The sequence below is a fragment of the Moschus berezovskii genome, chromosome Y, assembly GCF_049115385.1.
Source record: "Moschus berezovskii isolate FMDL1 chromosome Y, NW_MosBer_1.0, whole genome shotgun sequence".
In the NCBI taxonomy this organism is placed as follows: Eukaryota; Metazoa; Chordata; class Mammalia; order Artiodactyla; family Moschidae; genus Moschus; species Moschus berezovskii.
Genome location: NC_142489.1, coordinates 74,834,557 through 74,861,747, shown reverse-complemented (window position 1 = coordinate 74,861,747; position 27,191 = coordinate 74,834,557). Strand labels below are relative to the sequence as shown.

At 38.7% G+C, this 27,191-nt stretch overlaps 1 protein-coding gene across 2 annotated transcripts; it reads right to left on the bottom strand.

The window, feature by feature from the left end:
- Window positions 1-287: 287 nt before the first annotated feature.
- On the bottom strand, window positions 288-27,191 carry LOC148773166 (RNA-binding motif protein, X chromosome-like). Of its 2 annotated transcripts, none has more exons than XM_088834455.1 (8): window positions 27,086-27,191; window positions 26,516-26,622; window positions 24,377-24,545; window positions 8,309-8,461; window positions 6,338-6,449; window positions 2,210-2,335; window positions 2,044-2,132; window positions 288-1,292 (listed from the first exon to the last, which is right to left on the bottom strand). In XM_088834455.1, exons 1-8 carry the CDS (start codon window positions 27,189-27,191, stop codon window positions 988-990), a joined length of 1,167 nt encoding a protein of 388 aa, XP_088690581.1. In that variant the 3' UTR covers window positions 288-987. The 2 variants fall into 2 exon arrangements, with proteins under 2 accessions (XP_088690581.1, XP_088690580.1); XM_088834454.1 differs by having other exon boundaries at window positions 8,315-8,461.

Here is a 27,191-nt window from a genome sequence, read left to right as displayed (position 1 = left end):
AAAGGACACTGCAAATTTCTCCACTAATTTTGCAAATTCCAATTTGTTCTGCAGCGCTTATTCTTGCCTCTTAATAAAAAGTTGATGTATTATTACTGATACCTAGGATTGCCTACAAAACCCCTTAACTTTCCTTATAGATAAGCCTATATTTTTGGGTTATACCAAGTACTCCAAAATGAAGTGAAAATAAGTATTACTTAAAGCATTGCATTTCCAACAAATCTAGAACTGCTTCCTTTCATGAAGATACATACTCAGAATACTTAACTAGTTCAATCCCGACTTAGGTGCAGATTGTTTTCTTTTTAATCGTGGTTGGCACTTTTATCATTTGCCACTTGAATGACTAAGACAATTGATACTTAACTTCAGACTTCTTAAACATTTATTCACACATCTAAATTTTCTTCTGATTTATACTATTGTTTTAAAAAGTTAGACAAAAATTTTAGTAAAGATGCAAACATTTCCTTCAGGTTTTTAGAGCCTTGCCAAACCTTCTATACACTGCTTTCAAAAATAACATGTAATATGGTTAACCTAAATATAAAGCAGGTAAGGCTTGCAATGGAGAAATACCATACTGCTTAATTCTGAATGCATTCGTGTGCAAAGACTACAAAGGGAAACTTTAAGCAAACAGCACAATTCACCTTCTAAACAAGAAACAAGTGTTTTTATGCTCGTTTAACCCACCAGTAAAATAAACAATAACACTTTACAAAACATACTCAGAAAATTTAGACATTAAATTTAAAAATTTTAACTTCTATCTTTCAACCAGCAGTAACAAGTATGAAATTACTTTGAATAACTCTATTTTTCAACTTATCTGAATAATTCTATTTTTCAATTTATCTGAAAATTCATGGAGGTGAAAGTTTACAGCTCTTCCCTCCAAAACCAACGGTTTTCTTCAGCAATACTCAAGTACCAGTTAAAACAGAAACTCACAAAAAATTTTCCCATGCCAAGAAAACATTTTTAGTACCTGTTTCTGCCTACTCTTTCAGATCGGCTCCCCCCATGACCTCCCCTGGAAGCCTCACAACCTGAGCTACTGTATGACTCACGAGGAGGAGGGTACACCCTATCCTTGGAGGATGGAAACCCTTGTTCTTGTCTTCCGCCACGGTCACGACCACTTAAGTAGGTATCACTTCGGCTGCTTGAGTAACTTTTCCGACTTCCTCCATATCTGTCTCTTGTACTGCTATAATCATCATAGCGACTGCTTCTGCCATAACTCAGAGGTGGACCTCTTCCTGACGGAGCACCACGGGAGCCCCCTGTGAAATCAGTAATTGATAAAATTATAAAACTTTTCCCGTTACTTCTATAACATGACTGTAAAGTACTAAATCTTTGAAAGGATAGCCTTTATCTGCCTCTCTGGTGAAGATATGAATTAGCAGCAGTGGTGAAGGGGCTTTCACATTTATTTAAAAGAGCAGTACTTTTTAGTTCCAGTAGTTGAGAAGGCAATGGCAACCCACTCCAGTACTCTTGCTTGGAAAATCCCATGGGTGGCGGAGCCTGGTAGGCTGCAGTCCATGGGGTCACTAAGAGTCGGACACATCTGAGCGACTTCACTTTCATGCACTGGAGAAGGAAATGGCAACCCACTCCAGTGTTCTTGCCTGGAGAATCCCAGGGACCGGGAAGACTGGTGGGCTGCTGTCTATGGAGTTGCACAGTCGGACACGACTGAAGTGACTTAGCAGGAGTTTAAATGTTAATTTTTTGGAAAAGACTAAAATTTTGAACTTCATAATGTTCCTATGCTTCATACTCTCAACAGCACTTTTGCTTTTAAAAATGTTACAATAATTTTTGTGATTAAAAAATGTGAGCTGCCAAATTATCCTTCATATCATTTGAAATGACAGATCAAAAATAATTCAAAGACCTTCAAACCAATCAATTAGGTAGAAATTACATTTTATTTTCTGAGAAAATAGAAGTAAACTTGAGCAAATGATGTAGATCTAGCATGTCAATTCTAATTTTGTCATTTGTAAGCTGTAACTGTACTCTTACCATAACTCTTGTATGAATCCCTGTAGGAGCCTCCACTTCGATGTCCAGAATAATCTCTATCACGGTTTCCACCATAGCCATCACGATCACTACATTTAAGAGAATTAATGTTATAATTAACCATTTCCATAAGTTATTTGATTAAAAACAGAATTGTTTATAGTACCTATGTCCTCTAGAGGAATAATCATCTCGAGAACTTGAATGGCCATAATCACAGTATGCATAGTCTCTAGACGGTGGAGCATAATCCTCGGTGTCTCGCGAACTTGAATAATCTCTGCCTGAGAAACTTAAAACAAACAAACAAAATTAAATGATAAGAATTCAGTAAGAAAGTTTTAAATGTGCAAAGGACTTCAATATACTTTTCCTCAAGGAAGATATATAATTCAGTTCAGTTCAGTTCAGTTCAGTCGCTCAGTCGTGTCCGACTCTCCGCGACCCCATGAATCACAGCACGCCAGGCCTCCCTGTCCATCACCAACTCCCGAAGTTCACTCAAACTCATGTCCACAGAGTCGGTGATGCCATCCAGCCATCTCATTCTCCGTCGTCCCCTTCTCCTCCCGCCCCCAACCTTTCCCAGCATCAGAGTCTTTTCCAGTGAGTCAACTCGTCGCATGAGGTGGCCAAAGTATTGCAGTTTCAGCTTTAGCATCAGTCCCTCCAATGAACATCCAGGATTGATCTCCTCTAGAATGGACTGGTTGGATCTCCTTGCAGTATAAGGGACTCTCAAGAGTCTTCTCCAACACCACAGTTCAAAAGCATCGATTCTTCGGCGGTCAGCCTTCTTCACAGTCCAACTCTCACATCCATACATGACCACGGGAAAAACCATTGCCTTGACTAGACGGACCTTGGTTGGCAAAGTAATGTCTCTGCTTTTTAATATACTATCAAGGTTGGTCATAACTTTCCTTCCAAGGAGCAAGCGTCTTTTAATTTCATGGCTGCAATCAGCATCTGCAGTGATTTTGGAGCCCAAAAAAACAAAGTCTGACACTGTTTCCACTGTTTTTCCATCTATTTCCCATGAAGTGATGGGACCAGATGCCATGATCTTTGTTTTCTGAATGTTGAGCTTCAAGCCAACCTTTTCACTCTCCTCTTTCACTTTCATCAAGAGGCTTTTGAGTTCCTCTTCACTTTCTGCCATAAGGGTAGTGTCATCTGCATATCTGAGGTTATTGATATTTCTCCCAGCAATCTTGATTCCAGCTTGTGCTTCTTCCAGCCCAGCGTTCCTCATGATGTACTCTGCATATAACTTAAATAAGCAAGGTGACAATATACAACCTTGACGTACACCTTTTCCTATTTGGAACCAGTCTGTTGTTCCATGTCCAGTTCTAACAGTTGCTTCCTGACCTGCATACAGGTTTCTCAAGAGGCAGGTCAGGTGGTCTGGGATTCCCATCTCTTTCAGAATGTTCCACAGTTTATTGTGATCCACACAGTCAAAGGCTTTGGCATAGTCAATAAAGCAGAAATAGATGTTTTTTCTGAAACTCTCTTGCTTTCTCCATGATCCAGCGGATGTTGGCAATTTGATCTCTGGTGCCTCTGCCTTTTCTAAAACCTGCTTGAACATCTGGGAGTTCACGGTTTACATACTGCTGAAGCCTGGCTTGGAGAATTTTGAGCATGACTTTACTAGCGTGTGAGATGAGTGCAATTGTGCGGTAGTTTGAGCATTCTTTGGCATTGCCTTTCTTTGGGATTGGAATGAAGACTGACCTCTTCCAGTCCTGTGGCCACTGCTGAGTTTTCCAAATCTGCTGGCATATTGAGTGCAGCACTTTCACAGCATCATCTTTCAAGACTTGAAATAGCTCAACTGGAATTCCATCATCTCCACTAGCTTTGTTCGTAGTGACGCTTTCTAAGGCCCACTTGACTTCACATTCCAAGATGTCTGGCTCTAGGTCAGTGATCACGTTATCGTGACTATCTTGGTCGTGAAGATCTTTTTTGTACAGTTCTTCTGTGTATTCCTGCCACCTCTTCTTAATATCTTCTGCTTCTGTTAGGTCCATACCATTTCTGTCCTTTATCGAGCCCATCTTTGCATGAAATGTTCCTTTGGAATCTCTAATTTTCTTGAAGAGCTCTCTTGTTTTTCCTATTCTGTTGTTTTCCTCTATTTGTTTGCATTGATCACTGAGGAAGGCTTTCTTATCTCTCCTTGCTATTCTTTGGAACTCTGCATTCAGATGCTTATATCTTTCCTTTTCTCCTTTGCTTTTCGTCTCTCTTCTTTTCACAGCTATTTGTAAGGCCTCCTCAGACAGCCATTTCGCTCTTTTGCATTTCTTTTCCATGGGGATGGTCTTGGTCCCTGTCTCCTTTACAATGTCACGAACCTCCGTCCAGAGTTCATCAGGCACTCTATCAATCAGATCTAGTCCCTTAAATCTATTTCTCACTTCCACTGTATAATCATAAGGGATTTGATTGAGGTCATATCTGAATGGTCTAGTGGTTTTCCCTACTTTCTTCAATTTAAGTCTGAACTTCGCAATAAGGAGTTCATGATCTGAGCCACAGTCAGCTCCTGGTCTTGTTTTCGCTAACTGTATACAGCTTCTCCATCTTTGGTTGCAAAGAATATAATCAATCTGATTTCGGTGTTGACCATCTGGTGATGTCCATGTGTAGAGTCTTCTCTTGTGCTGTTGGAAGAGGGTGTTTGCTATGACCAGTGCATTCTCTTGACAAAACTCTATTAGGCTTTGCCCTGCTTCATTCCGTGCTCCAAGGCCAAATTTGCCAGTTACTCCAGGTGTTTCTTGACTTCCTACTTTTGCATTCCAGTCCCCTATAATGAAAAGGACATCTTTTTTGGGTGTTAGTTCTAAAAGGTCTTGTAGGTCTTCATAGAACCGATTAACTTCGGCTTCTTCAGCATTACTCGTTGGGGCATAGGCCTGGATTACTGTAATATTGAATGGTTTGCCTTGGAAGCGAACAGAAATCATCCTGTCATTTTTAAGATTACATCCAAGTACTGCATTTCGGACTCTTTTGTTGACCATGATGGCTACTCCATTTCTTCTAAGGGATTCCTGCCCACAGTAGTAGATATAATGGTCGTCTGAGTTAAATTCACCCATTCCAGTCCATTTTAATTCACTGATTCCTAGAATGTCAACGTTCACTCTTGCCATCTCCTGTTTGACCACTTCCAATTTGCCTTGATTCATGGACCTAACATTCCAGATATATAATTATGAACAAGAATATAAAACACTGCTTAACATAATTGTATTTTAGGGAAATACAGTTTCTCAATCCGAATGAGATATCTACTCTGCACCTAGCAGACAGGCTATATATATAGAGAGATATTTTTTAATATAAAACATCAAGTGTTTGTGAACATGCAGAGAAACTGAAATCCTGTGTGTGCATGGTAGAAATATAAAGCTGTGTCAGACTCTTAGAGACCTTGTGGACTGTAGCCCACCAGGCCCCTCTATTGATGGGACTTTCCAAGCAAGAATTTGCAGTAAGTTGCTGTTTTCTCATCCAGGCAATCTTCCCCACTTCGGGACTGAACCTGAGTCTCTTGCATTGGCAACAGTGCAGTTATGGAGATGAACGGTTCCTTAAAATACTGAAGTTACTGTACGACCCAGGAATTCCAATTCAGAGTTACACCAAGAATTGAAAACAGGCACTCCAATGTTTGTACACATTAACTACAAAGATGGATAAACAAACCATGTTAACTATACATACAATGGTGTTAACCCCCACTCAAAAACTGAAGCACTGACTCATGCTTCAGCAAGGATTATCTTTGAAAACCCTCACACTAATGGAAAAGCCACATATTAAAGGTCACATATTGTTAGGGCTTCCCCGGTGGCTCAGTTGGTAAAGAATCCGAGTGCAATGTGGACGACCAGGGTTCAATCCCTCAGGAAGATCCTCTGCAGAAGGGAATGGCTACCCACTACAGTATTCTGGCCTGGAGAATTCCATGGATAGCGGAGCCTGGCAGGCTACAGTGAACGTATGATATATTCAGGATTAGGTAAATTTACAGACACATGATATAGGTGGGTGTTTACTAGGGATACAGGAGGATAAAAATGGGAGCAACTGCTTATGGATTTTGTTTTGGGGTGATTAACTATTTTGGAACTGAACAGAGAGAGTGGTTGTAGAATTCTGAGTATTTTAAATGCTACTGAATTGTTCACTTTTAAAATTTTGTTAGATAAATTTTACCTCAATAAAATGAACTATGACTTAAAAATGCATGTATTTTATTTTTCTTTACCTCTCTTTAGTAGCACAACCATTATCTCTTGGTGACACACAGTTATCTCTCCGAGAAGACATTGGCTCTCTATGAGGACCTCCTCTGTAATTTTCTCTCCGCAATACTGGACCTTTAATTTTAAAATGCTTACATAAGTATCTCAGAATTGAGAGTAATAGTTCAAAGAAAAAAAAAATCAAAAGACTGGTATCTTTCCTCTCTCCAAAACAATTTAAAAAAACTACTTATAAAATCCCATTAATGCACATTTAGTTTGCTTTATACATGTAATTCCTGAACACTTTATTTTCTGACACCATCTGCTCCCTGTACATTTTGCATAATCCTTAAATTACAAGTAATAGAATCTCTCAAAACTTGAGTAAAATCTAATTAATTTTTGAAAACTATTATCACATATTCAATCACAAAGTAGCTGATTCTCTCCTAATGGTGATAAATTTAACATAAACCGCAACCTGAATTACTGACCTTTCTAAACAATAGTGCTTTTGAGTTCAACTACTTATTAGTAATAAAGGGCGCACTTGAAAAATGCTGCCTCTTCCAAAACAGGAAACTAATTCCCATAAATAATGTTCACTTCTTGTGCTAATTCTTACTAATTCCTGGTGGTCAGACTTCTCTTGTTTTGTTTGCTTACTGGGCTAATAGTCTAATGAAACTTTAGTTTTCTCAACTTCTTTACTATTTTGAAATCAATACCATATTACACTTGGCTTCAATAATAGTCTATACATAAAATGACAATTTGATAGTGATTTGATAGTGATTCAAAGTTTTTAACTGTACCAGGAGTCAAACAACAAAGTAAAAATATGTCAAGAATCCAAACTAAAGTTAATATGGCAAATTTCAGTTAATGTTTATAATTACATGAACCAGGTAGCCAATATAACAGAGCTAAAAGATTCTACATTCCAAAATGCTGACTCATAGGATATTAGTTTTCATAAAAATACTTGACCTTGAAACTACATGAAAACTCCTACTAAGCAGCAAATGTTAGCAACTTAAAAAAAAAATTCTGAGGAATTCTCTAGCAAGCTTCAGTTCAGTTCAGTCGCTCAGTCGTGTCCGACTCTCCGCGACCCCATGAATCACAGCACGCCAGGCCTCCCTGTCCATCTCCAACTCCTAGAGTTCACTCAAACTCATGTCCATCAAGTTGGTGATGCCATCCAGCCATCTCATTCTCTGTTGTCCCCATCTCCTCCCACTCCCAGTCCCTCTCAGCATCAGATTCTTTTCCAGTGAGTCAACTCGTCGCATGAGGTGGCCAAAGTATTGCAGTTTCAGCTTTAGTATCAGTCCTTCCAATGAACACCCAGGATTGATCTCCTCCAGAATGGACTGCTTGGATCTCCTTGCAGTCCAAGGGACTCTCAAGAGTCTTCTCCAGCACCACACTTCAAAAGCATCAATTCTTCGGCAATCGGCTTTCTTCACAGTCCAACTCTCACATCCATACATGACCATGGGAAAAACCATAGCCCTGACTAGACGGACCCTGGTTGGCAAAGTAATGTCTCTGCTTTTTAATATGCTATCTAGGCTGGTCATAACTTTCCTTCCTAGGAGTAAGCGTCTTTTAATTTCCTGGCTGCAATCAGAATCTGCAGTAATTTTGGAGCCCCCCAAAATAAAGTCTGACACTGTTTCCACTGTTTCCCCGTCTATTTCCCATGAAGTGATGGGACCAGATGCCATGATCTTCGTTTTCTGAACGTTGAGCTTCAAGCCAACCTTTTCACTCTCCTCTTTCCCTTTTAGATTTAAAGGAAATGTCTTCCCCACTTCTATGTTAATCACCTACTACACATCTAAAATTAGATGCTAAAGAATTATTTTCCAGCTGTGAATCAACAAATAAACTAGTGATCAGTAAACATGTGCATCTTAAAGTTAAGCATTCATTTTAAAATTGCTCACTTTTACTAAGAAACAACAGTCCCTATATTATATAGCGTTTACCTTGTCCTTTCATTCCACTACTGGTTCGCCCTTGAGCAGAAGGAGCAGATCTTTTAGGAGAAGGACCTTCACATCTTGAGGATGGTCCTCTTTTAGGTGGATAAGTTTCTCTTGAAGAGCTCATATTGCGACTATATCCATTATCACCTGTATTTCAGTGAAATCTTTTAAGTAGAATAAACATTAAGTTTCGCTTACTGTTTATAGATATTTACTAAAGAACTACCATTGCCTTCAGCATTCGTATTTGCCTAAACCAATAAAACTAATTCCTCAAATGAAACATCAGTTAGTACAATTCAGTTTGAAAAATTTACGAAATGAGTCAAGAACCACTGCTGTGATAGTAGTCTGAAGAGAATAAAGGAGGTGGAGAAAAACCAGGATAAAATAAATTTTTAAACACACTTGGAGGAAAATGATAATAATTCATACTATTCTGGTATCAAAAAAGCTTTTTAAAAAAGTAACACAATAGGGCGGCGGTCCTAAGACAGCGAAGGAACAGAAGAGGGAGACCACTTCCTCCACAAATTCATCAAAAGAGCATTTGAACGCTGAGTAAATTCCACAAAACAACTTCTGAATGCCAGCAGAGGACATCAGGCACCCAGAAAATCAGCCCATTGTCTTCGAAAGGATATACAAAAGAGGTAAGGATGGAGATCTGTCCCAGAAAGGGAGTCTAAAAAAAGAAAGAAGGTTCCAAACACCAGGAAACATTCTCACTGGCGAGTCTGTGGCAAGCCTTGGAAACTCAGAGGGCAACATAACTGGGAGGAAAAATAAATAAATAATTAAAACCCACAGATTACATGCCCAATGGTAACTCCCAGTGAAGAAGCAGCACAGACGCCCATATCCACCACTAGCAAGTGGGGGCTTGGCAGGGAGATGCGGGCTGCATTGCTTAGAGTAAGGACCGGACCTGAAGGCCCCGAGGGCAATCTGAGGGAGCTAACTTGAGATAGCAAAGCAGACTGTGGGATAGATATCCTGCAAAAAGGCAAAAAGCCCAAACCTAAGACACCGCCAGACCTGCTCACAGAACAAAGGACTGAGCAACTTAGCCAGCTGCGGATGGCCAATCCCCCACCAAGACAGGCAGGAGAGGGCAAGCAGAGTTGTTTAAGGGGGCAATCAAGGCCCCACAGAGGCATCATCTACCAAACTGCAAGCAGGCTTCGATGATAACCAAGTTTTCTTGGGATTCTGGACGGTTGACAACAGCCTGAGAGGGTACGCCAGTTGTATACCCAGAAAACCGAGAAGCAGGGCCCGGGGAGGTGATAAGTCACAGCGACTGCGCTAGCCAAACACCTGGCCACCTGAGCTGCTCGGACTGGGGAAGGGCCCAAAACGCAGGCCCAACCAAGTCTGCGCCTTTGAGGAGTACTACCTGAACCTGAGCGGCTTTGACCTGGGAAGTGCATGCTACCCAGGGCCTGCCTCAGACAGTTCCTGGCAGAGCAACCTAGAGCTTGAGGAGTATAGAGAGGGAAAGTACACACGCTGTGAGCGGGGGCAAACCCAGTGTGGCCGAGACACTGCGAGCACTCCCCACAAATGCCAGTGATATCTGTTTGCAGACTTCCTCCTTCCCCACAGCACGACTGAACGTGAGCCTAAAAACGTGTCCACCACCGCCCCCTTCTGTCAGGGCAGAAGCTAGACACTGAAGAGAAGAACAAACAGAAGAAGCTAAAACAGAGGGAACCGCTTTGGAAGTGACAGATGGAGAAGTCTTGAGGCTACTGCAAGAATAAGACTGAAAACCAGAAGTAGGAGGCTTAAGTCCAAATCCTGAGAACAGCAGAGAACTCCTGACCCCATGGAACATTAAGCGATAGGAGCTCATCAAACACCTCTATACCTAAACTGAAACCAAGCACTACCCAAGGTTCAACAAGTTCCAGAGCAAGCACACAAAGTTCCAGAGCACAGCACACAAATTCTCCAGCCACACAGGAACATAGCCCTTAGCCTCAATATAGAGGCTGCCCAAGGTCACTCCAAACGCACTGACATCTCATAACTCATTACTGGACACTTCATTGCACTCCGGAGAGAAGATATTAAGCCCCACCCACCAGAACACCGGCACAAGCTTCCCTAACCAGAAAACCTTGACAAGCCACACCGTGCAATCCCACCCACAGAGAGGAAACTTCATAATAAAGAGAACTCCACAAACAGACAGAAGACGGAAAGGCCACCCCACCCACAGCAATATAAGCAAGATGAAGCGTCAGAGAAATACCCAGAAAGTAAAGGAACAGGATAAATGCCCACCAACCCAAACAAAAGAGAAAGAGACAGGAATCTACCTGATAAAGAATTCTAAATGATAGTGAAAGTGATCCAAAATCTTGAAAACAAAATGGAGTTACAGATAATTAGCCTGGAGACAAGGATCGAGAAGATGCAAGAAAGGTTTAACAAGGACCTAGAAGAAATAAATAAGAGTCAATATATCATGAATAACACAATAAATGAGACCAAAACACTCTGGAGGGTATCAACAGTAGAATAACGGAGGCAGAAGATAGGATAAGTGAGCTAGAAGACAGAATGGCAGAAATAAATGAAACAGAGAGGAAAAAAAGTAAAACGAATTAAAACAAACGAGGACAATCTCAGAGACCTCTGGGACAATGTCAAATGCACCAAGATTCGAATCACAGGAGTACCAGAAGAAGAAGACAAAAATACAGACCTGAGAAAATACTTGAGATAATAGTTGAAAACTCCCCTAAAATGGGGAAGGAAATAATCACCCAAGTCCAAGAAACCCAAAGAGTCCCAAACAGGATAAACCCAAGGTGAAACACCCCAAGACACATATTAATCAAATTAACAAAGATCAAACACAAAGAACAAATATTAAAAGCAGCAAGGGAAAAACAACAAATAACACACAAGGGGATTCCCATAAGGATAACAGCTGATCTTTCAAGAGAAACTCTTCAGGCCAGGACGGAATGGCAGGGCATACTGAATGTGTTGAAAGAAAATAACTTACAGCCCGGATTACCGTACCCAGCAGGGATCTCATTCAAATATGAAGGAGAAATCAAAAGCCTTACAGACAAGCAAAAGCTGAGAGAATTCATCACCATCAAACCAGCTCTCCAACAAATGCTAAAGGACCTTCTCTAGAAAGAACACAGAAAGAGTGTACAAACTCGAACCCAAAACAATAAAGTAAATGGCAACGGGATCATAGGTATCAATAATTCCCCTAAATGTCAATGGGTTGAATGCCCCAACCAAAAGACAAAGACTGGCTGAATGGATACAGAAACAAGACCCCTATAACCCCTATATATGTTGTCTATAAGAGACCCACCTCGAAACGAGGGACACATACAGACGGAAAGTGAAGGGCTGGAAAAAGATACTCCTCGCAGAGACCAAAACAAAGCAGGAGTAGCAATACTCATATCAGATAAAATACACTTTAAAACAAAGGCTGTGAAAAGAGGAAAAGAAGGACACTATATAATTATCAAAGGATCAATCCAAGAAGACATAACAATTATAAATATATATGTACCCAATATAGGAGCACCGCAATGTGTAAGATAATGCTAGCAATTGAGAGGGGAAATTAACAATAACACAATAAGAGTGGGAAACTTTAATACCCCACTCATACCTATGGATAGATCAACTAAACAGAAAATTAACAAGGGAACACAAACGTTAAATGATACATCAGACCAGTTAGACCTAATTGATACCTATAGGATATTTAACCCCCAAACAATCAATTTCACCTTTTCCTCAAGTGCACACGGAACCTTCTCCAGGATAGATCATATCCTGGGTCATAAATCTAGCCTTGGTAAATTCAAAATAATTGAAATCATTCCAACCATCTTTTCTGACCACCATGCAGTAACATTAGCTCTCAGTTACAGGAGAAAATCTATTAAAAATTCCAACACATGGAGGCTGAAGAACACGCTGCTGAGTAACCAACAAATCGCAGAAGAAATCAAAATATGCACAGAAACGAATGAAAATGAAAACATGACAACCCAAAACCTCTCGGACACTGTAAAAGCAGTGCTAAAGGGAAGGTTCATAGCAATACTGGCATACCTCAAGAAACAAGAAAAAAGTCAGCTAAATAACGTAACTCTACACCTAGAGTAATGAGACAAGGAAGAAATTAACAACCTCAGGGTGAGTAGAAGGAAAGAAATCTTAAAACTCAGGGCAGAAATAAATGCAAAAGAGACCAAAGCAAAAATCAACAAAGTCAAAAGCTGTTTTTTTTTGAGAGGGTAAATAAAGTTGACAGACCATTAGCCAGACTCATCAAGAAACAAAGGGAGAAAATCCAAATCAATAAAGTTAGAAATGAAAATGGAGAGATCACAACAGAGAACCCAGGAATACAAAGGACCATACGAGACTACTATCAGCAATTACAGGCCAATAAATGGACAACTTGGAAGAAATGGACACATTCTTAGAAAAGTACAACTTTCCAAAACTGAACCAGGAAGAAATAGAAAATCTTTAACAGACCCATCACAAGCACAGAAATGGAAACTGTAATCAGAAATCTTCCAGCAAACAAAAGCCCAGGACCAGACGGCTTCACAGATGAATTCTACCAAAATTTTACAGAAGAGCTAAGGAAGGTTATGACCAACCTGGATAGTGTATTAAAAAGCAGAGACATTACTTTGCCAATTAAGGTACGCCTAGGCAAGGCTATGGTTTTTCCCGTGGTCATGTATGGATGTGAGAGTTGGACTGTGAAGAAAGCTGAGCACCAAAGAATTGATGCTTTTGAACTGTGGTGCTGGAGAAGACTCTTGAGAGTCCCTTGGACTGCAAGGAGAGCCAACCAGTCCATTCTAAAGGAGATCAATCCTGGGTGTTCATTGGAAGGACTGATGCTAAAGCTGAAACTCCAATACTCTGGCCACCTCATGCGAGACTTGACTCACTGGAAAAGAGTCTGATGCTGGGAGGGATTGGGGGTGGGAGGAGATGGGGACGACAGAGAATGAGATGGCTGGATGGCATCACCGACTCGGTGGACATGAGTTTGAGTGAACTTTGGGAGTTGGTGAAGGACAGGGAGGCCTGGCGTACTGTGATTCATGGGGTCGCAAAGAGTCGGACACGACTGAGTGACTGAACTGAACTGAACGCCTCTCCTGCTCAAATTCTTCCAGAAAACTGCAGACGAATGTAAACTTCCAAACTCCTTCTATGAGGCCACCATCACCCTAATACCAAAACCTGAAAAAGATACCTCAAAAAAAGAAAACTACAGGTCAATATCACTGAAGAACATAGATATAAAAATCCTTAACAAAATTCTAACAATCAGAATCCAACAACACATTAAAAAGATCATACATCATGACCAAGTCGGCTTTATCCCAGGGATGCAAGTATTCTTCAGTATCCGCAAATCAATCAATGTAATACACCAAATGAACAAACTGAAAAATAAAAACTGTATGATTATCTCAATAGATGCAGAGAAAACCTTTGACAAAATTCAACATCCATTTATCATACAAACCCTCCAGAAGGTGGGAATAGAAGGAACATTCCTCCACATAATAAAAGCTATATATGACAAACCCACAGCAAACATTATCCTCAATGGTGAACACTTGAAAGCATCTCCCCTAAAGTCAGGAACAAGACAAGGGTGGCCACTCTGACCGTTACTATTCAACATAGTTTTGGAAGTTTTGGCCACAGCAATCAGAGCAGAAAAAGACATCAAAACATTCCAGATTGGAAAAGAATTAAAACTCTCACTATTTGCAGATGACATGATCCTCTACACAAAAAACCCTAAAGACTCTACCAGAAAACTACTAGAGCTAATCAATGAATATAGTAAAGTTTCAGGATATAAAATCAACACACGGAAATCCCTTGCATTCCTATACACTAATAATGAGAAAATAGAAAAAGAAATTAAGAAAACAATTCCATTCACCGTTCCAACGAAAAGCATAAAATCCTTAGGAATATACCTACCAAAAAAACCAAAAGGCCTATATATACAAAACTATAAGACACTGGTGAAAGAAATCAAACAGGATACTAATAGATGGAGAAAATACCATGTTGGTGGATTGGAAGAATCAATACTGTGAAAATGACTATACTGCCCAAAGTTATCTATAGAGTCAGTGCAATCCCTATCAAGCTACCAATGTTATTTTTCACAGAGCTAGAACAAATAATTTTACAATTTGTATGGAAGTACAAAAACATCGAACAGCCAAAGCAATCTTGAGAAAGAAGAAAGGGGGGAATCAATCCACCGGACTTTAGGCTGTATTACAAAGCCACAGTCATCAAGACAGTATGGTACTGGCATAAAGACAGAAATATAGAGCCATGGAACAAAATAGAGAGCCCAGAGATAAATCCACACACCGATGGACACCTCATCTTTGACAAAGGAGGCAAAGATATTCAATGGAGAAAAGACAATCTCTGTAACAAGTGGTCCTGGGAAAACTGGTCATCTCCTTGTAAAAGAATGAAACTAGAATACTCGCTAACATCATATACAAAAATAAACTCAAAGTGGGTTAAAGACCTAAGGGGAAGACCAGAAACTATAAACTCCTAGAGGAGAACGTAGGCAAAACACTCTCTGACATAAATCACAGCAGGATCCTCCATGAACCACCTCACAGAATATTGGAAATAAAAGTAAAAATAAACTAAGAGGACCTAATTAAAATTAAAACCTTCTGCACAGCAAAGGAAACGATGAGCAAGGTGAAAATACAGCTTTCAGAATGCGAGAAAATAATAGCAAATGAAGCAACTGACAAATAATTAATCTCCAAAATATACAAGCAACACCTGTAGCTCAAATCCAGAAAAAATAAACGACCCAATCAAAAAATGGGCCAAAGAACTAAACAGACATTTCTCCAAAGAAGACAAACAGAAGGCTAACAAACACATGAAAAGATGCTCAATGTCACTTCTAATCAGAGAACTGAAAATCAAAACCACAATGAGGTGCCATTTCACCCCGGTCAGAATGGCTGCTATCCAAAATTCTACAAGCAAAAAAGCTGGAGAGGATGTGGAGAAAAGGGAACCCTCCTGCACTGTTGATGGGAATGCAAACTAGTGCAGCCACTATGGAGAAAAGTGGGGGAGATTCCTTAAAAATCTGGAAATAGACCTGCCATACGACCCACCAATCTGACTCCTGGGCATACACACCGAGGAAACAAGAATTGGAAGAAACAAATGTACTCCAATGTTCAATGCAGCACTGTTTTTAACAGCCAGGACATGGAGGCAACCTAGATGTCCATCTGCAGACAAATGGATAATAACGCTGTGTTACATATACACAATGCCGTATTACTCAGCAATTAAAAGAATACACTTTAACCAGTTCTAATAAGGTGGATTAAACTGGAGCCTATTATACAGAGTGAACTGAGCCAGAAATAAAAACACCAACACGGTATACTAACACAAATATATGGAATTGAGAAAGATGGAAACAATAACATGGTATGCGACACAAAAGAGACACAGGCGTATAGAACAGTCTTATGGACTCTGTGGGAGAGGGTGAGGGAGGGATGATTTGGGAGAATGGCAATGAAACATGTATATCATCATATGTGTAATGCATCGCCAGTCCAGCTTCGATCCATGATACAGGATGCTCGGGGCTGATGCACTGGGATGACTCTGAGGAATGATATGGGGAGGGAGGTGGGAGGGGAGTTCAAGATGGGAAACACATGTACAACCGGTGGATTCATGTCAGTGTATGGCAAAACCAATATAGTATTGGAAAGTAATTAGCCTCTTAATTAAAACTGTTTATAACAGATAAAAAAAGGATACATTTGAATCAATTCCAATGAGGTGGATGAAAATGGAGCTATTATACAGAGTGAAGTAAGCCAGAAAGAAAAAAAACCAATGCAGTATACGAACACAAATATATAGAATTTAGAAACATGGTAACGATAACCCTGTATGCGAGACAGCAAAAGAAACACAGATATATAGAACAGTCTTTTGGACTCTGTGGGTGAGGGAGAGGGTGCGATGATTTGGGAGAATGGCATGTGTATATAACCATATGGGAAATGAGTCACCAGTCCAGGTTCAATGCATTATACAGGATGATCGGGGCTGCTGCTCTGAGATCACCCAGATGAATGATGTGGGGAGGGAGGTGGAAGCAGGGTTCATGATAGGGAACACATGTACACCCGGGGAAGATTCATGGCAATGTAAGGCAAAACCAATACAATATTGTAAAGCAATTCAGGTAAAGCAATTAGCGTGCAATTAAAATTAAATACATACATACATACATATATATATAAAGAATACATTTGAATCAGTTCTAATGAGGTGGATGAAACTGGAGCCTATTATACAGAGTGAAGTAAGCCAGAAAGATTAACACCAATACAGTATACAACACATATATTGGAATTCAAAATGATGGTAATGAGAACCCTGTATTCGAGACAGCAAAAGAGAAACAGAGATGTAGAACAGTCTTATGAAGTCTGTGGGAGAAGCCAAGGGTTGCATGATTTGGAGAATGGCATTGAGACATGTATGTCATGATATGGGAAAAGAATCACCAGTCCAAGTTCGATCCATGACACAGGATGCTCGGGGCTGGTGCACTGGGATGACCCTGAGGAATGATATGAGGAGGGAGGCGTGAGGGGATTTCAAGATGGGGACACATGTACAACCGGGTGGATTCGTGGCAGTGTATGGAAAAACCAATATAGAGTATTGGAAACTAATTAGCCTCTAATTGAAATTTTTTATAAACGATAAAACATGAATACATTTGAATCAGTTTTAATAAGGTGGATGAAACCTAAGCCTACTATACAGAGTGAAGTAAGCTAGAAAGAAAAACCAACACAGTATACTAACACATTTATATGGAATTTAGAAAGATGGTAACAATATCGCTTTATGTGAGACAGCAATAGAGACATAGATATAGAGAACAGTCTTATGGACTCAGAGGGAGAGACAAGCAAGGGATGATTTAGGAGAATGACACTGAAACAAGTATGCCGACATACGTGAAATGAATCATCAGTCAGGTTTGATGCATGATACAGGATGCTCGGGGCTGCTGCACTGGGATGACTCAGAGGGATGATATGGGGAGGGAGGTCGGAGGAGGGTTCAAGATGGGGAACACATGTACACCCAGGGCCGATTCATGTCAATGTATGGGAAAACGAATTCAATATTGTAAAGTATCAGCTTATAATTTAAATTTTAAAAAAGAATATATTTGAATCATTTCTAATGAGGCGGATGAAACTGGAGTCTATTATACAGATTAAAGTAAGCCTGAAATGAAAACACCAATACAATATACTAACACACACATATGGAAATTAGTAAGATGGGAACGATTACCCTGTATGTGAGACAGAAAAAGAGACACAGATATATACAACAGTCTATGGACTCTATGGGAGAGGGCGAGGGTGGGATACTTAAGAGAATGGCACTGAAACATGTATATTATCACATGGGAAATGAATCGTCAGTAGAGGTTCGATGCATCACACAGGATGCTCGGGACTGGTGCACTGGGTTGACCCAGATGGATGATATGGGGAGGGAAGTTCGGCGCGGGGCGGGGGGTTCAAGATGTGGAACACCTTTGCACTTGGGGCAGAATCATGTCAATGTACAGCAACACCAATAAAATATTGTGAAGTAATTCACCTCCAATAAAAATATTTTTTTAGAAAAAGTATACATTTGCATCAGTGGAGAAGGAAAGGGTAGCCCACTCCAGTATTCTTGCCTGGAGAATCCCATGGACGGAGAAGCCTGGTAGGCTACAGTCCACGGGTCGTAAAAGCGTTGGACACGACTGAGTGACTGAACGGAACGGACGGAATGAGGTGGTTGAAACTGGAGCTTATTATACAGTGAGAAGTAAGCCAGAAAGAAAAACACCAATACGGTATACTAACACATTTATACGGAATTTATAAAGATGGTAATGATGACCCTGTACGCGAGTCAGCAAGAGTCACAGATATATAGAACAGTCTTATGGAATCTGTGGGAGAAGTCACGGGTGGGATGATTTGGGAGAATGGCACAGAAACATGTATATTATCATATGTGAAACGAATTGCCAGTCCAGGTTCAATGAATGATACAAGATGCTCGGGACTGGTGCACTGGGAAAACCCAGAGGAATGATACTGCGAAGAGGGAGGGGGTTCAAGATGGGGAACACATGTACACTGGGGCATATTCATGTCAATGTATAGCAAAACCACTACAATATTGTAAAATAAATAGCCTCCAGTTAAAATTTAGAAAATGACTACACTGAATCAGTTCTAATGAGGTGGTTGAAACTGGAGCCAATTATAGTGTGAAGTAACCCAGAAAGAAAAACACCAATATAGTTTACTAATCATATATATGGAATTGAGAAAGATGGTAACGATACCCTATATGTAAGACAACAAAAGAGACTCAGATATATACAACAGTCTTATGGACTCCGAGGAAGAGGGCAAGGGAGGGATGATTTGGGAGAACGGCATTGAAACATGTATATTATCACAGGTGAAATGAATCTCCTCCACTCAGGTTTGATGCATGATACAGATTCCTCAGGGCTGGTGCACTGGGATGATTCAAAGGGATATTATCAGGAGGGAGATGGGTTCAAGACGGGAAATACAGGTACACCCAGGGCAGATTCATGGCAAAGTATGGCAAAACCAATACAATATTGTAAAGTAATCAGCCTCCAATTAAAATTTTTTGAAAAGATTAAAAAAAAAGAATACATTTAAATCACTTCTACTGAGGTGGATGAAACTTCAGCATATTTTACACAGTGAATTAAGCCAGAAAGAAATACACCAAAACAGTACACTAACACATATATATGGAATTTAGAAAGATGGTTACCATAACCCTGTACGCGAGACAGTAAAAGAGACACAAATGTATAGAAGAGTCTTATGGACTCTGAAGGAAGGGCAAATTTGGGATGATTTGGGAGAATGGCATTGAAACATGTACATTATCATATGTGAAATAAATCCCCAGCCCAGGTTTGATGAATGAAACAGGATGCCCGGGGCTATTGCACTGCGATGACCCCAAGGGATGATATGGGGAGGGAGGTCGGAGGGGGGTTCAAGATGGGGAACACATGTACATCCGGGGCGGATTCATGTCAATGTAAGACAAATACAACACAATATTGTAGACTAATTAGCCTCCAATTAAAATTTTTCAGAAAAGATAAAAAAAAGTAACACATTTGAATCAGTTCTAATGAGGTGGACGAAACTGGAACCTATTATACATAGTGACGTAAGCCAGAAAGAAATACACCGATACAGTGTATTAAAGCATATATATGGAATTTAGAAAGATAGTAACAATAACCCTGTCTGCGTGACATCAAAAGAGATACAGATATCTGTTACTGTTACTATACAACAGTCTTATGGACTCTGTGGGAGAGGGAAATGGTGGGGTGATTTGGAAGAATGGCATAGAAACATGTATATTATCATATGTGAAACGAACTGCCAGTCCAGGTTCGAAACATCTTATAGGAAACTCGGGGTTGGTGCTCTGGAATGACCCAGAGGAATGATATGGGGAGGGAGGCGGGAGGGGGATTCAAGATGGGGAATGCATGTTCAGCCAGGGCAGATTCATGTCAAAGTATGGCAAAACAAATACAATATTTTAATTAGCTTCTAAGTAAAGTTTGTTTTTTTCTTTTTAAGATTAAAAAAAAGAGAATACATTTGAATCAGTCTAAATGAGGTGGATGAAACTGGGGCCGATTATACAGAGGGAAGTAACCCAGAAAGAAAAACACCAATACAGTATACTAACGCATATCTATGGAATTTAGAAAGATGGTAAAAACAGCCCTGTATGCGTGACATCAAAAGAGACACAGATATATACAACAATCTTATGGACTCAGTGGGTGAGGGAGAGGGTGGGATGATTTCACAGAATGGTATTGAAACATGTATATTATCATATGAGAAACGAATAGCTAGTCCAGGTTCGATGCATGATACAGGATGCTTGGGGCTGGTCCTCTGGGATGACCCAGAGGAATGACATGTGGATGGAAGTGGGAGAGGGGTTTAAGATGGGATACACAAGTACACCCAGGGAAGATTCATGGCAATGTAAGGCAAAACCAATACAATATTTTAAATAATTAGCCTCCAATTAAAATTAAATATAAATATATATATATAAATATATATAACATTGAATCAGTTCTAATGAGGTGGATGAAACTGGAGCCTATTATACAGAGTGAAGTAAGCCAGAAGGAAAAACACCAACACAGTTTACTAACACATTTATATGGAATTTTAAAAAGATAGTAACAATATCCCTTTATGCGAGATAGCAAAAGAAACACATATATAGAACAGTCTTATGGACTCTGTGGGAGAGGGCGAAGTTGGGATGATATGGATGGATGGCACTGAAACATGTATATTATCATATGTGAAATGAATTTCCAGTCCAGGTTCGATGCATGAAACAGGATTCTCTGGGCTGGGGCACAGGGATGACCCAGAGGGATGATATAAGGATGGAGGAGGGAGGGTGTGTTCAAGATCGGGAAGACATGTATGTCTGGAGCAGATTCATATCAATGAAAGGCAAAACCAATACAATATTGTAAATTAGCCTCCAATTAAATTGTTTTAAAAAATAAAAAAAAAGAAGCAATTTGTAACTGTTCTAAAGACGTTGATGAATATGGAGCATATTATACAGAGTGAAGTAAGCCAGAATGTAAAACACCAATACAGTATACTAACACATATATATGAAATTTAGAAAGATTTTAATGAAACTCTTGTATGCGAGACAGCAAAAGAGACACAGATATATACAACAATCTTATGGACTCTGTAGGAAACGGCAAGGGGGGATGATGTAGGAGAATGGCATTGAAACATGTATATTAACATATGTGAAAATGAATCGGCCATCCAGGTTCAATGCATGGTACAGGATGCTCGGGACAGGTGCTCTGGGATAACCCAGAGGGATGATATGGGGACAGAGGTGGAAGGGGTTTCAAGATGGGGAACTTATGTACACCCGGGACAGATGCATGTCAACATATGGCAAAACATATACAATATTCAAAAGTCATTAGCCTCCAGTTAAAACAATATATATATAAGAATACATTTGAATCAGTTCTAATGAGGTGGATGAAACTGGAGCCTATTCCACAGAGTGAAGTAAGCCAGAAAGAAAAACACCAATACAGTATACTAGTCCATATATATGGAATTTAGAAAGATAGTAACAATAATCCTGTATGTGAGACAGCAAAAGAGACACAGATATACAGAACAGTTTTATGGACTCTGAGGGAGAGGGAGAGGGTGGGATGACTTGGGAGAATGGCATTAAAACATGTGTATTATCATATGTGATATGAATCTCCAGTCCAGGTTCGATGCATGATACGGGATGCTCGGAGCTTATGCACTGGGATGACCCAGAGGAATGATATAGGTTGGAGATGGGAGAGGGGTTCAAGTTGGGAAAGACATGAACACCCAGGGCAGATGCATGTCAATGTATAGCAAAACCAATACAATATAGTAAAATAATTAGCCTCCAAATAAAATTTTTTAAAAATATTAAAAAAGGGAAAAAAATTACAATTGAATCAGTTCTATGAGGCGGATGAAACTGGAGCCTATTATACAGAGTGAAGTAAGCCAGAAAGAAAAACTCCAGTACAGTATACCAACACATATATATGGAATGTAGAAAGATGGTAACAATAACCCTGTATACGAGACAGCAAAAGAGACACAGATATATACACCAGTTACGGACCCCGTGGGTGAGGGTGGGATACTTGGGAGAACGGCACTGAAACATGTATATCATCATAGGTGAAACTAATCGGCAGTCTAGGTTCCATGCATGATACAGGATATTCGGGGCTGGTGCACTGGGATGCTCCAGAGGAATGATATGCGTAGGGAAGTGGGACGGGGGTTCAAGATGGGGAACACATGTACACCCCGGTAGTTTCATGTCAATGTATGGCAAAACCAAAACAATAGTGTAATTGGCCTCCAATTAAAATTAACATAATAAAAAAAGAATGCATCTGAATCAGTTCTAATCGGTGGATGAAACTGGAGCCTATTATACAGAGTGAAGTAAGCCAGAAAGAAAAACACCAATACAGGATACTAACACATACATAGGGAATTTAGAAAGACAATAATGATAACCCTGTGTGTGAGACAGCAATAGAGACACGGGGCTGGTTGGGATGAATGGGGAGATTGGCACTGAAACATGTATATTATCATATGTAAAATGAATTGCCAGTCTAGGTTCGATGCAAGATACAGGAAGCTCGGGGTTGGTGCTCTGGGATGACCCAGAGGAATGATATGGGGAGGGATGTGGGAGGGGCATTCAAGATTGGGAACACATGTACTCCCAGGGTGGATTCATGCCAAGTATGGGACAACCAATACAATAATGTAAATTAAAAAAAAAAAAAACATGTCACAAAGCTGTTTGTACCTCACAGAGAAAGAGAGAATATTTTACATGAAATATACATTGATTTGAATCTATCCAAATATTAAGTCCCAATGTTGCACAAGTGAAACTAATCCATTCTTTTAAATAAACTATACTTCAAATAAATAAAATGTAACAATAATTAAGTCAAAACAATAAAAATATGCACCTAAAAATACAAACAACACCTTTTATAGGAAAATATGCAACTTTTCAAACAACCATGGATACATATATAATTCGATAAAAAACAAAAAATCCTGCTTATAATTGAATTCACACAGATCAATTCTGTTTTGTTCAAGCATAACCTTTAGTGTTAATTTTGAGTAAAAGGCTATGTTCTGTTCAAGTTTAACAGACGTTAAAAATGCATGGTATGCAATGAAAAATTATCTTTTTATCTAACTAGAAAAATGTTGACAGATATATTCCAATTACACTTGGCAGAGTATAAGCTAGTGAACTTTTCCCCTCATCTCTTGAGAAAACAACAGAACTGTGTGATCTTATAATGAACACACGCTGTAACTGAACTTAAGATTTTCTAAAAATGGCACATCTGGTTGTCAAAACCAGAAGTGAAATTTTTTAAAGATTTGCTACTGTAACTAGAAGAGACAAAGTTCGTTAAATATATGGAAGTTTATGAATGGAAAGTGACTCCCTTCTTCTGTCTTACCAAGTAAAAACTTCTTTGAAAATCTCATATTACCATTTTCAATAACTCACTGTTCTCTAACACACACAAACATGTAAATATATATGTTTTGTATGTAAATATACATACAAAACAGATGCTTTTACATCTGCAACAAAGACAACTTTTCCAAAATGCAAATTATACTACAACAGAACCCAGGAACAAAAGCACCATATCAAAATGACAGTGGATATTTGCATAGATTTGTCTGCACATTTATGCTCAAGACAAACACTATAAGGTCAGTCCAAAAATATGGAATTTTCACCCCTGAACTGTGGTTATCTGTTATGTAATCTTGAAAATTATCCAGTACTTTTTACAATACAGTAGGACTACTCTGAAAGTATATCAACGTAGTTTTAATTCTTTAAATAAAGTTATTTGCTGTAAGCTGGAAAATTCTAATGTATGATCAACAGAAATGAATTCTGTAGAAAAACTCTTAAAGAGGCATCAATAACAATGGTTAAAAAAAACTTAACAAAATTTAAGTGATTTCCCTGTAAGACGATAAACATTTTTTGCACATACGTAATTTTAAAACTACGACAATTCTTTACAACTTAGAAATAATTTTGATTATCAAGAATGGTAATTTCTCACCTAATATATTCTTATCGATTATTCTGCTCATTACCAATGCAATAAAAATTAAGGTTTACTAGATGTTCAAACTTAACAGGTTTTCAGTGCTATGGCATCCTTATATTTTAATACATTACCAAAGTGTCCTCCTTGAGACACACGCCCTCTTGCTCCTCCTCCTTTTTCACATCTCAGATTTCTCGGATGGCCCCTTTTTCTTGCAGGAGGTTGAGATCTCAGTTTACCACCACTTTCAAATGATGGCTTATTGGCTTGTTCTACTTTAATTGTTTTTCCATCCAAAAACTAAAAGATTAAGTACAGCATCACTAATGTTACATAAAATTTAACTTATTGTTGTAATGAGTTAAATCAGTATTTTTTCCCCAAAAGCAAACATTTTTTTCCTGAAATGACTGTGTCCTTCCACATGATGAACATGACTTAATTGGCAATTGCCTTTCGTAAGTCATCCACCACAAAGCATATGCATTTACTATCAGAATTTCCTGAAAGGTTCTCTGGTATTAAAAGATGTGTATCTCTCCATTACCATGAAAAAGCACACATTTTTATTTTCTGTAACGTGCTTCATTTTAGTAATTTTTCCATTTAAAATTTGTTTCCCAAGGGTATGTAAAAGCATGCATATTACTTACAGTATTTACTCAAAATTATTGTTCCTATCATAATTACATTTTAGCATTTGTTCTATTAGACACAAACATAAAGAAAATTTCTCAATATAAGTGCTGCTCTGTATTTACTCTAGTTCTATTAATTTTCTTCCTTTTTCTTTTTTAAAACTAGGGTCCTTATTTGGTCTTTAACATTTCTTGCCTTACACAACTGTTTTATTTTGTGTTCCCAAATAGTTACCGTAATGCTACTTCATATTTTTCAGAAATGCTTAAACTTAATTGATCTTCCAATATCTGCCTTAATCTTTTACAGAGACCAAAGGGAGTTTTGAAAACCCAGCAGGAATCATACTATATAGACTCTTGTTATTTCATATTATTTTTGGAAAATAATTTTAAATCCTAAATTCCTTCCAGGACTTCTGGCTGAAATGGGCTCTAGCTCAATATAATCAGCCTCAAAAGCCATGTTTTCCCATCTTAGGTCTTATTTTCTATTTTTTGGTTCAAAATATTTTCCACAAATTCATGCACTGCCTCCTTCCCAACGCAGGATTTAGCTTACATTCCTAGATATACCTAAAAATAGTATCCAAAACCCAATAAGCTCTACCAAAATTACTACTTCATTTTCCTTAACATTTCTGCATGTGAAATTAATGTTTCCTCTCGTACATCTTTTCCCTTCACCTTAGAATACCAGTGCTCAAGAAAATAAATACTTTGTCTCATCCATAACCATTAGTCAGCTGCTAAATACAATCAATGCCTTACAATATAACACCTATTGAATAAAGAATAATTCAAGTGTAATTTCAGATTACATGTTCCTGTGGCTAGACAACTAGAACAAATTAAAAAACAGCAATTAGTTACCATCAAGTAGTCTCAAGGAAACTTTATCTCTGTGACCCAAAGCTGGGTCAAACTTAACTTTTAGGTATTACCATATCTGAAAAATGAAAGTACAAGGGTCAGCTTGTGCCACATGCCTGAAATATACTAGAACCATAACTATAGATAATAGGGAATTAATGTAGTCACACTAAGGGAATGTAGAAGCTTTAGAGATAATTTAACAATTAACAGGATATCATGAGTACAAAAGCCCATGACCCACAATACAAAATGGGGGAAATAGACTTTTTTTATTTAATATAACAATCCACAGAGGGGGAAATCCTGGAGCAAACACAGTGCTCTGTAACTAGCTAAAGAAGTGGGATGCTTATGGCTGATTCATGCTGATAGGCTGCAAGAAACCAACACAATATTGTAAAGCAATTCTCCAATGTTTAAAAACAGTTCTGCCTCTAAGGGACAAATTTTTATTCGTAACACTGAAACAGTGAAGACTGACTTAAATAGAAAATGCCAAGACTTAAAATAAAGAATGGAATACCGGTAGAGTGCTGAAGGTTAAAACCTATTTGTGTTTACACTTGAATGCTAATAGAAGACAGATTTAATCTATTTTGTTACTGCTGGGTATTAACTTCAATCTCTTCCCAACCAGAGGATCCAGTGTTTATGTGACAAAAAGGAGAGTGAAGCCTTACAGAGCATTATACTATTGTAACAATAAAGAAATCTATAAAGAGTACTAGATGAAGAACATTCATTATTAAGACTTACCTTTCCATTCATTCCTTTGGCAGCATCCTTTGCATCTGCCGGGCTCTCAAAAGTAATGAAAGCAAAGCCTCTCGACTTGTTTGTGTTCCGATCCCTTATCAAGAGAACTGTAATATACATAAATCTTTTTAATTTAAAATGTCACATAAAACTGAACTTTATTGTTTTCAAAATAATCACTCCTTTGACGCTTTCTCATAAGACCCCTTTAACATACTTGAATGTTATCAATAGAGTACAAACTTTTGAAAGTTACTTAAAAGCAACAAAAATCTATATATTATTTTATATATGATATAAAAACACCACACAATTTGATTTTTATGTATAACTTCTAATATTTTAAAAACTAACAGTAAATAATCTCAATAATTCTACAATTACCATATCTTATTCTATTTCATGTCCCAGGACCATTAGTACATTTTAAAAGCACTCTTTTCTTCCCTTTTCAGTAAGAGGAGACCCTTTCACTGACTGCCAAGTGCTTAATCAATTAAAAAAAAATCTCAAACTACTCAAAGTATACATATGCTTTAACGACTTAATGTATATTGATTCTTCAGTTACCTTCCATAATGTGACCATATTTCCCAAAATCAGCTTCAAGAGACTTCTCCGTTGTTTCAGCACTGAGGCCTCCTATGAAGAGTTTTCCAGGCCTATCTGCTTCCAT

What these genes read in the sequence shown, in the direction of transcription:
- LOC148773166 (XM_088834455.1), bottom strand. Translation starts at nt 27,191, where the DNA reads ATGGAAGCAGATAGGCCTGGAAAACTCTTCATAGGAGGCCTCAGTGCT. An exon ending in GTCTCAAGGAGGACACTTTG is followed by an intron (nt 8,462 to 24,376) that starts GTAATGTATTAA and finishes ACTGAAATACAG; the next exon opens with GTGATAATGGATATAGTCGC. An exon ending in GGTTGTGCTACTAAAGAGAG is followed by an intron (nt 2,336 to 6,337) that starts GTAAAGAAAAAT and finishes GTTTGTTTTAAG; the next exon opens with TTTCTCAGGCAGAGATTATT.